Source organism: Podarcis melisellensis, assembly GCF_964234715.1.
Source record: "Podarcis melisellensis genome assembly, chromosome: 12".
Taxonomy (NCBI): domain Eukaryota; kingdom Metazoa; phylum Chordata; class Lepidosauria; order Squamata; family Lacertidae; genus Podarcis; species Podarcis melisellensis.
The window spans coordinates 3,215,558-3,230,608 of NC_138544.1; the positions used below are offsets into that span (position 1 = coordinate 3,215,558).

The following is a 15,051-nucleotide window of genomic DNA, read 5'->3' on the forward strand; positions in this document are numbered from 1 at the left end:
GCTGAATAAATGCATGAATCTGACCTTTGGTATGTTTTGTAAATAAAATGTTTTAAACATACTTCTGCTCGTTGCAAGAGGGGTAGAAAACAGGGAGTGCTGTATTCAACTAAATGACGTACGAAAATAGTTCTAACAACCTATATTCCTAACCCTGTGCTGCTGCTTAACTTCTGTGAGTTTAAACTCTGCTACTGGGAACTCTCTCCTGCTGGAGAATGTGTTTCGCTCCCCGTTTTGAATTTAGGCACTCAGCTGATTATTTTATTCACCCCGTGGGTGAATTTCCACCCAACAAATGGAAGACTAGATGAATCAGTGCATGGTTTGGGAATTGTTAATAAGCAGTGAAAGCCAATTTCTATAATATGTTTTATTCATTGTATTCCTACATATATTGGCCATTCCCTGTGTATGTCATAGAGTTCAGTCCCATGAATATCTCTGCCTCAGACATAATGTGTTGCCCCCAATAACTATGTAGATCTTGTGCCAGTTCCCATTGTGACCACGTGCTCCATACAGCCTTCCAATACCAGCACACATGTGTTTTTGTGGTTAGGCTGATAAGTAGATAAAGCAGTTCTTATAAACTGGTCTGGTAATGAGATAATGTTTGAAATAGAAGTAACCAGGGACAAGGGACATAAAAGAAACCTGTTAGCCTTCCAGAGTGCTGTGATGGACTTGCTTGCTTCACTTTGCCTGTCTGAAGAAGCATGAAGATGGTGATTGATTCACCAGTGACTAGATTTAACTTCAGTGCTCTAAAGCAGCAACAGTGATATAATTGCACTGTTGTTCTTTATAACACACCCCACTATTATAGTGTCTAACCTTTTCGTTTTCCTCCCCCTTCAAGCAGCAGTAAAATTCAGAGTAGTATTATGTAACAGGAATTTGCATTCCTTTGCTCATCCTTGCTTCTCATCTGCACTTAAAGTACTTTTATTTTATGAAGAACCTAAAGCACTTCATAAGAACTGCAGTCACCCACGTTGAGGAAATTACCGATTTATCTTTTTATGCTGGATTTGGGCTTAAGCAGATCATCTATGACCAAGCTCTGAACCATTAGAAATGTTGCTTCTTTTATGAGAAATAAAAAAGTGAGAGGCCCAGCGCTTTACAGGAGGATTTCATTTAAAATGAGAAAGTTTTAATGTGTATATATATAACAGTGTTCATCTCCAAGTGTTCTGAACAGCTGATGATTAAAAAGACAAAGCAGCACCAAACTGCAACAGCCCCCCAAAACAAACCCCAGAATGACAACTAAGATCCAGGTGTATGTAGATGAAATATTGTTCTCAAAGAGCAATCATAGGGTCAGTTGTGTTAACATAGGTGCCATTCTGAAAAATAATACCACAAGATGGTAGAATTTATTATTAAATGATTGAATAGCATCATGGTACATCTATTGCATTTTTTAAAAAAATATTCCTGCGGGACTTTAAATATAGTCAGAAGCTGAAACTAGATAAATATCAAATATTATTATATAACATTAGAAATGAATGAACAAGACTAAATGTTTCAATGCAGCCTCATTTTGTATCAGTTTTGATGAGATTTGAAAAGTGCCTCCTGTCTTATCAGGCTTGCAAACACATCCTCCTGGGTGTCACATTTTTCTTCCCGCTTTTCCTCAGCACCAGGGCAATGCACATGATTTTTGTTGATGCCAGCATGATGCAGTAAGTCCGTCAGTGAACAGAAAACCAGTTTGGATCAAATCATGGTGTGGCGAAGAAAGAGGGAAAATGGCATCAAGAAGGATCAGCTGACGGGCAGAAAGGGCATCAAAACTAGGTGAATGTTTTACATAGTGAGGGTCTCCTCCCACCCACCATGCCTGATAATTTGCTTGGCTGCTTTGAATGGTTAATTCTTACGCAAATATCAAAACTGATGGACATTCAGCACAAACCTAAATAGACCGAGTGAATATTAATAACCAGTTTTATATATTCAGTTTCTTTTTCTACTTGGGGAAGTATGTTCGGGCAGCATTATATGCGTGTGTGGCGGAAAGGGTAAGTGCTAATCTTAACTAAATGCTAAAGGTACCACCGACATGGTGTGAACAAGTGGAATTGAAAAACAGGGTGCCATGAAATGGCAAATGAAAGGTGGGAAGGTGAGAGAACATGCACATGGAAATGTCTGTCACTTATGGTTGTTGGCCATTCTGTTTTGCTGAACCTGCTAAGGATCCTTGGGTGCAGCGACACAATAATTAAATCTAGGACTAGGGTTTAAGAGCAGTCTCTCTTGCAAGCAGGAGCCTGTGAATGTTCTCCACTGCCTGCTTGCACCTTCTTTGTTTCTCTGATCTACTCCAATCCCCTGTAGTGCTTAGCATGGCATATTGCTTAGCAGGGGCAGTGAGCATAGCCCCCACCCCATGACTTTGGCCCAATCACATAAAATACTGAGGGGCCCTTCAAGCATGTGGTTGTTGTTTTTTAATGCCTGCAAATTTCCCTCCACACAAATCCAGTAATCCGCACGGGGAGAATTCCCTCCAGGTGCTGATCCAAATCCTTTTCTCCTGCAGCTGCCCTTTAAATGGGGAAAGAATGGGAACCAGAAAGGCCAGAGTTGGAGAGTTGAGTTGTGTGTAGTTGAAGGTAGAAGCAAGGCTGAAGGTTAGGCAGCTGAGAGAGAGCTATGCCTGATTTCTGCTGGAATCCAAGGCTGTGGCTATGGAGCAGGCAAGGCCCCCTTGGGGGTGTTAATGCTGTGAACCCCTCCATTGTAGACTCTGGTGGTAAAGGTAAAGGGACAGTCGTAGCCGACTCTGGGGTTGTGATGCTCATCTCGCTTTATTGGCCGAGGGAGCCAGCATACAGCTTCCGGGTCATGTGGCCAGCAGGACTAAGCCGCTTCTGGCGAACCAGAGCAGCGCACGGAAACACCGTTTACCTTCCTGCCGGAGCAGCACCTATTTATCTATTACACTTTCAACGTGCTTTCGAACTGCTAGGTTGGCAGGAGCAGGGACTGAGCAACGGGAGCTCACCCCGTCACGGGGATTTGAACCGCCGACCTTCTGATCGGCAAGTCCTAGGCTCTGTGGTTTAACCCACAGCGCCACCCGCGTCCTAGACTCTGGTGGTATATATGTGTAAATAAACCATATATCATAAAACTACCACAGTCTCTGCTGTGCCTCATTCCCAAAGGACACACAAACCCTGGGTGTCTAGAACCCCTGGAATCTCACACCAAGCAGAGATTGGGATGACATGCAATAATATGTAAGATGGGCAAAAATAACCTGTAATGTTTCCTAAAGAGAGAGATTTCATTGTTTTTCGCAAAGTTTTCAATAGTCCCCAGCAAGTAATGTTTATCAACTCCTAACCTTTGATTTTACTCAGAAACAAATGTGGTATGGCACTTCCAGGCCTTGTTTCTGAAAGCAACATACCAAGTATGTGGCGTCATACTAGGGAGGTGAGGATGTCTCAGGCGCTCTCTTATGACTCTCTTATGAGCAAGCAAAGTTAGACATGCAAATAGCATCACCTGAGAAAGATCCCAATATAGACTAAAGGAAGGAAAGGGTTTTCCATTTTCTACATAAGTGGCCATTAGTTTCCATTGTGACATTTAATAAGATGTTTGATAGCAGTTCTGCTGAAGCCTTACTTTCTAAGGTTTCCAGTAGCCCAATGTAGGCTGAAATCCACTTTAGAGACTCTGCTTTCAAAGAAGCCAAAATAATCTGGGTGGGGCTGATTTGAAGAGGTGAGGTAGCCTGAGGGAAGGCAAGAATTTAGTCAGCATCCTTGAAGGAAGTCAGGACGCCAAAACACAAACAGGATATTTGGGATGTGGGCGTTGCTCTGTTTTTTTGTGGAACCAAGTAAAAAAGGAGTCGGACCCTTGAATGAGTGTTTTCCAGAGATTGCTTTCCTAGGGGATTTCTAGCACTTCTCTGCAAGAACTCTTTTTCTCAGATGCCTTTCTGTTGAGAAGAGAGGCATGAGGAGGAGAAGGGTTAAAGACTTAGGTAGATGTACCACAAAGGCTGCCAGAAAACCTGTGGGAAGCACCCGTTTCCATCAAGGGAAAGGATACTTACAGAGAGGGCAGTTCGAATATATATATTTTTAGCATGTAGTTGTTACAATGACATTAGGATTCCTTAAGTTCATGTCTTGTTTCCAACTTCACCAGAATCTTGGGTGTGAGGAATGCTACTTAGAATCAAAGAATTGTAGAGTTGGAAGGAACCCAAGGGTCATCTAGTCCAACTCCCTGAATGCAGGAATCTCAGCATCCATGATAGCTAGCCATCCAACCTCTGCTTTAAAGAGTCCACAACCTTCTGAGGGAAGGATAAGGCCTCGGTTCCTTATCACACAAAGTTACCATTATTTTCTCTGTGCTCTCCAATTGTTTCCTTCTTCTGTGCCTCTGTTCCCATTCAAGAAAATGTTTTGCCGACTCCATCCTGCATGAGTCAATTATGAATGAATAAGATACAACTATCTAAGACAAAAAAAATGACAAGATAGAGAAGGTAGAGTGGAAGAGGGAATAAGCCAGAATAAAAAATGAGACACAGATGTTTCAGAATGTACACATGATCTTGACTACAAGATCCTGAAGCAGAGATGTTTTCTGGCTCCCAAAGTAGTAGTTAGGCCTTGTCATCTGCTCCTACTTCTTCTTCTACAGGAAACAGAGATATTACTGTTGCAGAGGAGCTAAAAAATCCTGTTTTTTATTTCAGATTAGCTTTTCTTGACTAAGAAGATCAAACAACCTGTAAAGGAGGAATGTAAAAAGGTAGGCACATCATCATGATAGGCTTCTGTCCTTTTGTACACCCTGCCGCTTGCTGCACACAAAAGAAAGTTAAATTCTAGTTAGGGGTGCTTTTGTATCCTTCATTCCCCCAAGATATTCTTAAGGAGAAAGGATTGTTATGTTTATGTACTGTACTAGTGTTTCCTCTTATTCCACTCACGTAAGGTAGAACTCACCAGATGAAGAAACGTCTGACTTGAGGGACTTCTCTCCTGTAAACAGCTGTCCCCCTTCAACAGACCAGTGCATTTCTGTCACTGTTATTTGGAACATGGAACATGATCTATTGAGAATATTTTTAGGCAAGCCCCATCAAAGCTAATGAGTGTTGCAGTTAATTCCATCTCAGTGTGGTTTATGCAGATGAAGCTTCTGCTGTGGAGTGCCATGACTATTGCAGTCACATAGGTGTGGCTGATCCTGTGACTCTTTCCGATTTAATTGGGACTGTCCACATAGCCTCAGATGCAGAATGGTACTATGATTCATCTAGAGATGGTAGTTTATAAATCTGTTTCAATTATGCTGTGCTTACGGTGGTGTGTTTTTTTCTTTCTTTTTCGGAAATGATTACTTATAAACAGCAGGCATTTACCCTGAAAGGCGGGGTTGGCAGAACCTGCGGCCCTCCAGATGTTGCTGGACCACAACTCCCATCTCTGACCACTGGCCCCATTGGCTGGGGTTGGTGGGAGATGTAGTCTAACAGCACCTGGTGGGCCACAGGTCTCTGCTTGAAGGAGACCTAAATAAAGGACAGTGTGCCTTGTTCACTCTGCTACTTGGATTCCTGTGATTTATATGCATAAATCACTGAAAATATTTACAACTTTCATAGTTATCCAAGTCCTGCTTGTTTACATACTGCACAGAGGTGGATAAGAGCCTTTCATACAAATAACACAGTAAGCTGTTAAACAAAGGAACAGCTGTAACTTCCTGTACTCAGCTGTTTAATGGTATTCTCTGCTAGTCAGACTCATGCCCTTTTACTTTCACTGTGTATTTGTCATTTGTCTGCATGACAGAACAAAATGACAAATATGTGGTCCACATGAAAAGGGCAGGACAGAAGACTAAAAGGATGAGGGGAGAGACCATTGCAAAACCTTCCTGTTTTTCACTTCTGCCTTGTGTCTGTGCACACGCAAGTGAAAGCTGCTAAAGTGTGGCAACTGTGGACTTACTGGACACTTGGCTTACTTATCCCTCCCCACACCTTCTTAGCGAAATTCACTCATAAGGTTTACTTTCTTTACTTCAGGGTGACATTTCACTAGCCCCCCTAAAACCTGAATAATACTCCCCTGTGTTTTATTTTGCACTTATGGGAACCTGCAGAACAATATGCTGCTTTTCTGGCTGCTGGCCGCACCAAACGAGTTATTTTCTGCTTGGCAATTAGTGAAGCAGCAGCATCCCTAAAAGAAACAGATGAACATATTCAGGCTGAGGTGAGCAGCCCCTGCTCAATTCTCATCTATATATCATCTGAGTGAACCATGGGGCCCTCAAAAATGCTTGAATAATACATGCAGGGCTTTCATTCAGGCCTATTTTGCTGGAATATTGAAAGGGCTTTGGCAACATTCCCTTGTTTTGCTAATATACAATAAATCTATTTCTGATCCTTCTTTCCCCTTAGGGAACAAAACATGCCAGCATCCGTGAGAAAACTTCAGCAAATGGCTCTTTATCTGGCAGTTGTGTCTGGTGGAGGAAGTGCTCTTATGTATTACTACATACAAAGTAAGTTTCATCACAGTTAGCAAGTTAACCCTGAGCCACACGTTCAGCAGAATGAGATGGAAGAGCATTGGGTTGGTAGAATGCAAGTTGCAAATCACATCTTTGAATTTCCAGCATGCTAAAAATTCTGTGAAAAGAAAACCAGTAGTTACTAGAGAAGAACGTTCCTCCCTTCAGTGCTAGTTTTCTGCTTGCAAGGCAATTGTACATAAAGTAGTCTTCTGAAGTAGTATCCCTGTCTGTCACCTTCAGTACATCTAAAACAGGGGTAAGGGATCTGTGGCCTTCAGATGTTGTTGGACTCCAACTCCCATCAGGTCTAGCCAGCATGGCCAGTGGGCAGGGGTGTATGGGGTGGGAGTTGTGGTCCAATGATATCTGGAGGGCTGCAGCTTCCCTGCTATATATAATCATTAATAGGAAGGGGTGTGGCCGAGTGGTGGAGTGCAAAGCAACCCAGATGCAATCCCCGTCACTTGCAGGAATGACAGGAAAAAGTCCTTTCTGAAATCTTGGGAGAGCTTCTGGAAACCAGTGTAGACAACACTAAGTTTGTTGGACTAAGGTCTGATTTGGTATAAAATGGTTTCCTATGTTACTATTTAGAGACAGGGGTGGTAGTGGACATGATATGACTTGACCCCTTAAACTTTCAAGTCAATTTTATGCTCTGTATAAGGTAAAGGTAAAGGGACCCCTGACCATTAGGTCCAGTCGTGACCGACTCTGGAGTTGCGGCACTCATCTCGCTCTACTGGCTGAGGGAGCCGTTGTACAGCTTCCGGGTCATGTAACCAGCATGACTCAGTCGCTTCTGGCGAACCAGAGCAGCGCACGGAAACGCCATTTACCTTTCCACCGGAGTGGTACCTCTTTATCTACTTGCACTTTGACGTGCTTTCGAACTGCTAGGTTGGCAGGAGCTGGGACCGAGCAAGGGGAGCTCACCCTGTTGCGGGGATTCGAACCGCTGACCTTCTGATAGGCAAGTCCTAGGCTCTGTGGTTTAACCCACAGTGCCACCCGCGTCCCATGCTCTGTATGTAAAGGTAAAGGTAAAGGTACCCCTGCCCATACGGGCCAGTTGTGTCCGACTCTAGGGTTGTGCGCCCATCTCGCTTTATTGGCCGGGAGCTGGCGCTGTCCGAAGACACTTCCGGGTCATGTGGCCAGCATGATGAAGCTGCTCTGGCGAGCCAGCACCAGCACAGCACACGGAAACGCCGTTTACCTTCCCGCTAAAAAGCGGTACCTATTTATCTACTTGCACTTAAGGGTGCTTTCGAACTGCTAGGTGGGCAGGAGCTGGGACCGAAAGACAGGAGCTCACCCCGCTGCGGGGATTCGAACCGCCGACCATACGATTGGCAAGCCCTAGACACTGTGGTTTTACCCACAGCGCCACCCGCATCCCATTGCTCTGTATACAGCAGTGCTAAAAACAAACAAAAGTCTACAACCAAGCAACCTAAATTTTGTGCCCCAAATGTTGAGTTCAACTTGTAAAAATTTAGCAACTTTATATAATTGCTCTTATTTTGCATATTCTGCAATGTTTACTATTTTGTATAATTTATTGAATTTTCCCATCACTGGGAGCAGCAGACAATCTTATGCAGTGTTAAAATGCTGCTCTTATCCTCTGGAAATATTATTCAACTACTGGCTTTCATTTGTGCTTCTGAAATTTCAACAGTCATTGCCCACACTCTTTCAAGGAAGCATTCACAGCTATAACCAGAAACTTGTACTAAAAAAAGAAAAGAAAGCAAACATTCTTGGGAAGCTTAATTTTGCACCAAATGCCACATTTTACACCTTTTCTTCAGTATCTTAGAAATGTGACATTACACAGACCTGTCTGTAAAAATTATTAGAAAAGACTAATGCACTTTGTGGCTGGGACTGCTATTGGCAGTGGGTGGAATATAGTCATGATTTGTACCAGTAGAATTATCTTCACCTGCACAAGAGGCTGGTTTTCTCAGACTCCCCAGTGGTTTTTGGATAACGCCGGCTGTTCCAGGCATAGCTCCCAGTATCAATGTTGCTTGTGTAGGCCATGTACATACGTTTTAAACAGGCCTTACACATTTGGAATGAGTAAGTATAACTGCAGTCATCTGTCGCCTTTGATTATATATTTTGAAATAACAAGGAAACCTTCAAATTTAGTTTATCTACAGATAACCGTAGAAAGGGCAGTGCCATGGCCACTGTGACTTTGGTACCTGTCAAGGCAATTAGACACCATTCTGTCTCTGTTTCTGATTAATATTTATCACTATTCCATTTCTGTTTAATATTAATACAATAACTTGTGTCTTTTCTCTTTGCTCCAGAGAATTTTGCCAGAACACAGTACTATCAGCAGGCTCTTGAGCAGCTTCATAAAGACTCCGCCGCCCTGGAGGCACTTGGTGCTCCTCCTCTTAAAGTACATTACATCAGGCTGACTGACAAGACCAATTGTGTTGACATGTCAAGAGCTCAGGTAATACCGGCTGAATTAAGACCTGATGTGAGAGAAGAGAAGCAATGGGGAGGAGTGCTCTACATTATAGCTTGACCACAGGATTTCTTAGAATATGTTTGAAGATGTTGTCTGCCGTGCCATCAGCTATCTCAGCATAAAATTATTATGCTGCAATGTTAATAGGCTAGGATTCCATATACCATTAAGACACTACTATTTCAATCTACACATTTTCTCATAACGTATCTGCTTTAAATCAGCCTTGTCTAATAAATAGTAACCACATCAACTTGGTGCAGATCTTATACACCAGCTTAACTTAAAAGTCTGGATTCATCAAACAATTTGCCCAGCAGCAGAGAGCTGAATGTGCATATGATGAAGTAGTGCTTCAGTGCTGGGGACTAGTTTGTAGCTTAGTACCAGAATATATACTTTTCATGCAAAATGTCTCAGATTCAATCTCCAATATCATCTTCTTCTTGTTGTTGAAGCAGGCTTTCTATTATTAGAATATCTTCTGCAGGTCTTGGAGAGCTGTGCCATTTGACTTACATGGTATTGGGTTAGACAGGCCAATGGTTCGGCAAGGCAGTTTGTATTATGCTAATATAGTCTCTGTTGGATGTGCCCACAAATGGGAATGAGTTCCCTTAGACAGACTCCCTAGTCACACACAAGAAAGCACAACTAGCAGCCTAGCAAGATAATAACCAAATTGAGTGCAGATTGTACTACACGGGGGGGGGGGGGGGGGAGGGATCAGTGGCCCTTCAGATATTTCCAGACTACAACTCCCATCATCAGTGTTTGTTGGCCATGTTGGCTGGGGATGATGGGAGTTCGGAGTCTTAACTTCTGGAAGGTCACAGGTCTCCCAAACTGTCCTAATGGAACAAGCAGAGCTTTCAACAGCTACTAAAAACCTAGATTGGATTTGCCCATTCTTCTGCAGTAAAGACTTAAGCTTATGTGTGACCTAATAAGGAATTATTTGTATGAATGTGCAGAGGATAAATGACTTGTTGTGCTTAGTTAAATGCCTGCATGGTTGTCATCCTGATATAATTTGGAACTTCAAGACAATGGATAATTTAAATTCTGTTCTGAGTTGTAAATTATTAAATATGAATTTTGCTTTGTTTGACTTACTTCTCTCTGTGTGGGGGAGGGATGTATTTACCAAAAAATCATAAGAATTTGACTTTTGCATTTACAGTTAAGGATACCAGTATCTGGAACAAAGTCAGCTGGTTATCTTCATGTCTGTTCAGAGAAGGACTTCACCCTTAACAGGTGCGTACCAGGAGATTATTAAGTGCATCAAGTATGGACTAAGTGCCATTTACAAAATGTTACCTTTGTGAAACAGGTGGCAGTTCTGCCATAGATGCAGTTGCATTGCCAGTAGACCGATTTACATGCATAAATTAAGCCAAGGTGTCAGCTGAATTGCTATTAGGTGCTTCCACCAAGATCATTTCTTCTATCAGTTTGGAAGCAAATTCTGGCTGGATAATATGTTAACGTTACAGTGTTTCAGCCTGGTGCTTCACAGGGCTGGGGCCAATGAAGCTTGTTCCTCCCTCTGCTTTTCAACATTGCAATGTATCACTATATCGCAATGTTTGACTGATACATCACGATGTTGAAAAGCTGTTATCGCCCAGCCCTAGTTCCTTAATGGTAGCATTTCCCAAGCCTTTTAATGTCATTGTGATGTTAAGAAAATACTACATAAGCAAACTTATTCTAAGTACATACTAATTACTGGATTTCTTCCCCTATCTTTCTGTGGTTGGATAGCTGGCATCTGCAAGAAGTCACACTGCAGCTCCGTAATGGCCAAAGTGTTCCAGTCTTCCTTTCGTCACAGAAGGAGGATGCTTCTCAGCAGGAGATGTAAAAATCAAAAAGTTCAAGACTTCAGTGGGGGGGGGGGATGATTTGTGTTGTCACAAGTTTTAAATGCTAGTTGGGAGCCAAAAGGTTTGTTTGGACATCCACAAGGGTCTGCTCTTATGTAGAAGGATATTCTACCACGTAGGGCATACCCAAAGCTTTTAGCTTTCCACATGCTTTTGGAAAAAAGCTATCCTCAGCTAAAAATATTGGGTGGCTTCCTGTAGCCAGGATCCAACAGGTTTCTTCAACTTTATCAAGGTAGCATAGTAGGGGTTTTCCCTGTGCACAACCAGTTCTGGCCTTTTAGCTTCTGGTTACATAATAAAAGCCTTTTTAACATAGGACAGAATAAGACTCATCTCTGTTCTGGAAGCTGCTGTGCATTTAACAGATGAGTTATACACCTTTGGCTCTCCAGGTGTTGCTGAACATTCAATTCTCATCACCCCCGGCCATTAGGCCCTGCTTTCTGGGTTTGGAAGACCAAAAGCTCCCCACACTTGCTTTATAAGTAACATTAAGGACAGTATAGCACCATCCCATACAAATGGCCCCTGGTAGCAAAGCCTAACTCAAAAAAATAAGCTAGCTGATTTGTTGCCAGCATATTGCTACTTCAAGAGTGCATGCCACCTTAATCCTACACTAATTCACAAAGCACATGCTGTTTCATAAAGTACATGCCACTATCCCTTTAACGTTAAAAAAAAGCTGCCAACAAAAGATGCTGCCTTGGGGGGGAAAGTTTAAAAGTTTCACAAAGGTGAACTCATTTATTAACCACCTTAATATTTGAATATATTACAGAGTGTGAACAATTAAAGATGTCACATACATTTTCCAAATGACTAGATATTGCTCTCATTGTTAATGAGACTGATGTTGAAGGAATGGACATTTCACTGTCATTCATCTATTTCCATTAGTAGCACTTTTCAATTGTGTTATTCCTCGCATCATGAGCTGATCAAGCCCAATGGTCACAGAATAATTTCTAGCTACAAAGAGAAGTCAGTGCTTGTGTAGAGCAAATAAACTGATTCAGCTTTGTTGAATATTCAATATGCTAACAGAATTTAAAATAAAATGCTGAAGTCAGGGAAACAAGTTGAATTCTAGCCAGTTCAAGGAAAGAAATGCAGCTTTTATCTGAATTCCTACTGGTGTGTTGACAGAAGAAAAGCAATTACGACAATGTAACCCTCTCCTGATATAGCACCACACTAAATGAAAACAGATTTCTCTTATTGACTTGTGGCAGCAGTTGCAAACCTCAACCTGTTTCACAGTTGTTCTGGACTACTCTTAGACTTCAACTGAACTTCATGGAAAATAAAGGGCTGTCTCCTACCTGCACAGTGTAACATTTGCTTTTTAGTAGACACTGGACACTGCTGAAACAAATGCTACAGTCAGCTATTAGAAGGTGGCAATGGTTTTCGAAAGGCAATGAGGCCATTAATGCCCCAGTTACAATACTTGATGACCAAGCTTTGGGATTCCAGCTACTTCGCTTTAGCACTTATGAGGAACAGAAAACCACTTGAGGTAAGGGCTCCCTAAGACTTGTGGAGTTTATAACATTTTAAAAAAATGTAATGTTACAGTAGGTAAGTGCTAAAAAACATAATCAGAGAACAGGAAAAAACAGTTTATTACATTAAAGCAAATGGTTTCACATTTGCCAACCGATCTTGTGTGTTTAAAGGCACACAGTAAGCATAAATCTGCCAGGAGTTTTCAGAAATATTTAAAGGCACAGCACTTCTTTACATTACTATAAGTTAAATTGGTCTGACTCATTTTGCTTTGGATCTCATTTCATCTTTCCCTTAGATGTACTTATATAGTACTTAGAAGGAGTTGATCATAATCTAATTTAACTCTGCCATCCCAGGTATCTGATACCTAGAGGTGGTAATTTGCAATTGATCCAGCTAAACCCATGTGCTGCTTCTCAGAAACTCAGTAGTTCCTGTAAGAAAAGCACCATAGCTTATGAGAAAGGACAGCTCATTTCAGAACATTATGAACTGCAGCTACAGGAACCAAAGCCCAGAATCCCTTTTTCTACATTTGGAGAATTTCCCCTTCCTACTATATACAGGCACTTATTTACATTTTTCATAAGGTTAATTTTTGTACTGTAGCATTTCAGATTGAAAGTATTACGCTTGTGGAATTAATTGGCATCCCTACGTATTAGCTACTTTTTCCAATACAGAATTACTTACATTTTGCTTATAACTTACATTAGACTTCCACATCATTATACAAACTTGCAACGATTTGTGAACTGCACAAAGCCAATCTTAAGGCACAGCAAGTTAATATAACAGTACAGCAAAGTTTCCAAGCAGCCAACCAAGATCAAGCTGGCCTTGTTAGAAGTACATTTAAAAACTCAATTTTTTTTACCAAATTTACTACTGTACAATGCAAACTGAAAGGTAATGGGACAGACACACACAGCACTTGAAAATTTGCCTTTTTAATGTGTGCTGGAAAAAATGAGTTGTGCTTATTTTCCCCAGCTCCACTCCCTCCCTACCCGAGAGCCAGCCCATTTTGGAGGTTCTACTACTGGCTACAGCCTGCAGTTGTACCACCCACCATTTCAGTAGGCCCAGCAAAGCCCAGCAGAGGGACATGTCTGCCACATCCAAATCCCGCCCAGCACAGTGGTTCAGGACTTTGGATTAGTCTATAGCTACGTCTAATAGCAACTTAGAATTTGGGCATAACTATTTTGGTAGTTTGCTGCACTTGGTGAAAATCAATGTTTATCAGCTTGTCCAAACAAGTGGGATACTTATCAGTGGTCACTTGCACTGGGACAGCAACCCCAACCATGAATAGTTAAAACACAGGATATAGTACAAAAGCTTTACACATACCAACAGAAGAAGAAAAAAGAACTACTGCTTTCTGTTTTTTTCTGTAAGGGCATTTAACTTGCATGGCACAGACACCCCTCCCTGCATACCCATCACCCGAATAAACAGGACAACATTGCTTAGGGTGAAATTAGGCCACAACTTTGCTGGCTACAGATGTAGAGGTTTAGCATATGCATGGGGTATAACCACTGAACTACCAGCACGCCTGCTGGGGTATACCTGTTATGGGTCAACCCTAGGCAAAGAGGTCCTATGACACACATCAAGTAGAAATCCCCTGCAGGGCTGCCGCCTTGAGGATGCTATGATACGACTCCTACCAGATCCCTTTTAAGGGGACACCCCTGAATACTGGACGAGCAGGCAGAGGCTACACCCTCCTCTCCACCAAAGACGAAGGCTTACCCAATGCCTAAACCGCCACTCAAGCCAAACTTGGCTGGTTGCAAAACCCCCTACATATGCAACCAGGACCTAAGGCCCTCAATGATATTTTGAGAGCATTTGAGACATCATTACCCATGCCTCATAGGTGCACACCATCATGCCTGAAAAGCACATCCTTGTCATGGGTGATGTCTGGGTGCCAAATCACCGTTCCGCCAGTCTCCTCAATTCTGTGCACCACTGCACAGTTCACCACCTTCCTTGCCCTGGTAATCTTAGCAAGTTCCAGAATATGCCACCACTGACGTGCCTTTAGCAACTCAGACCAGCATATGGCCATTTTAGGGTATAGTTCATTTAGAGCCTTGAGGCTATCCACGATGGCCAAAATCAGGTCTATGCGCCTTTCCATGGGCCCAGGTCATTTTTGCCCAGCTGGATGACTAACAGATCTAGACAACAAGCTTTGATTCTAGAGGACAGGAAAGGCATAAGTTGTTCCCAACACATACTCCTGTGGCCCAGCCACGTAATCTGGACACTGGATGTTAAGCCAAGTCGGCAGCCCAGGAAGATGAAAAAGCAAGCACACATGCCCAACTCTGTGGCTGCATATCCAAATTCTTTTTGGTGCCATACCAAGGAGGTGGAAAACTGGCCCAGGTGAAGTACCCCAGAGGTGGACCAGCTAGCCAAGCAGCCTGCCACGACTGGCCAATTTTGGGGAGGCTGCGATCTGCTTCCCCCGCCAGTGCAACGACTCAATTTTCATCGTGCCAGTTGGAGAAAACCCCTCGAGACACAGTC

General features: G+C 42.5%; 1 protein-coding gene across 2 annotated transcripts; it reads left to right on the plus strand.

The window, feature by feature from the left end:
- Positions 1–1,568: 1,568 nt before the first annotated feature.
- COA1 (cytochrome c oxidase assembly factor 1) lies at positions 1,569–12,307 on the plus strand. 2 transcript variants are annotated; one of them, XM_081931192.1, is made up of 7 exons: positions 1,569–1,815; positions 4,751–4,805; positions 6,149–6,281; positions 6,473–6,576; positions 8,919–9,070; positions 10,272–10,348; positions 10,859–12,307. In XM_081931192.1, exons 3-7 carry the CDS (start codon positions 6,262–6,264, stop codon positions 10,956–10,958), a joined length of 453 nt encoding a protein of 150 aa, XP_081787318.1. In that variant the 5' UTR covers positions 1,569–1,815; positions 4,751–4,805; positions 6,149–6,261; the 3' UTR covers positions 10,959–12,307. The 2 variants fall into 2 exon arrangements, with proteins under 2 accessions (XP_081787318.1, XP_081787319.1); XM_081931193.1 differs by lacking the exon at positions 6,149–6,281 and having other exon boundaries at positions 1,577–1,815; positions 4,751–4,806.
- The last annotated feature ends 2,744 nt before the right edge of the window (positions 12,308–15,051 follow it).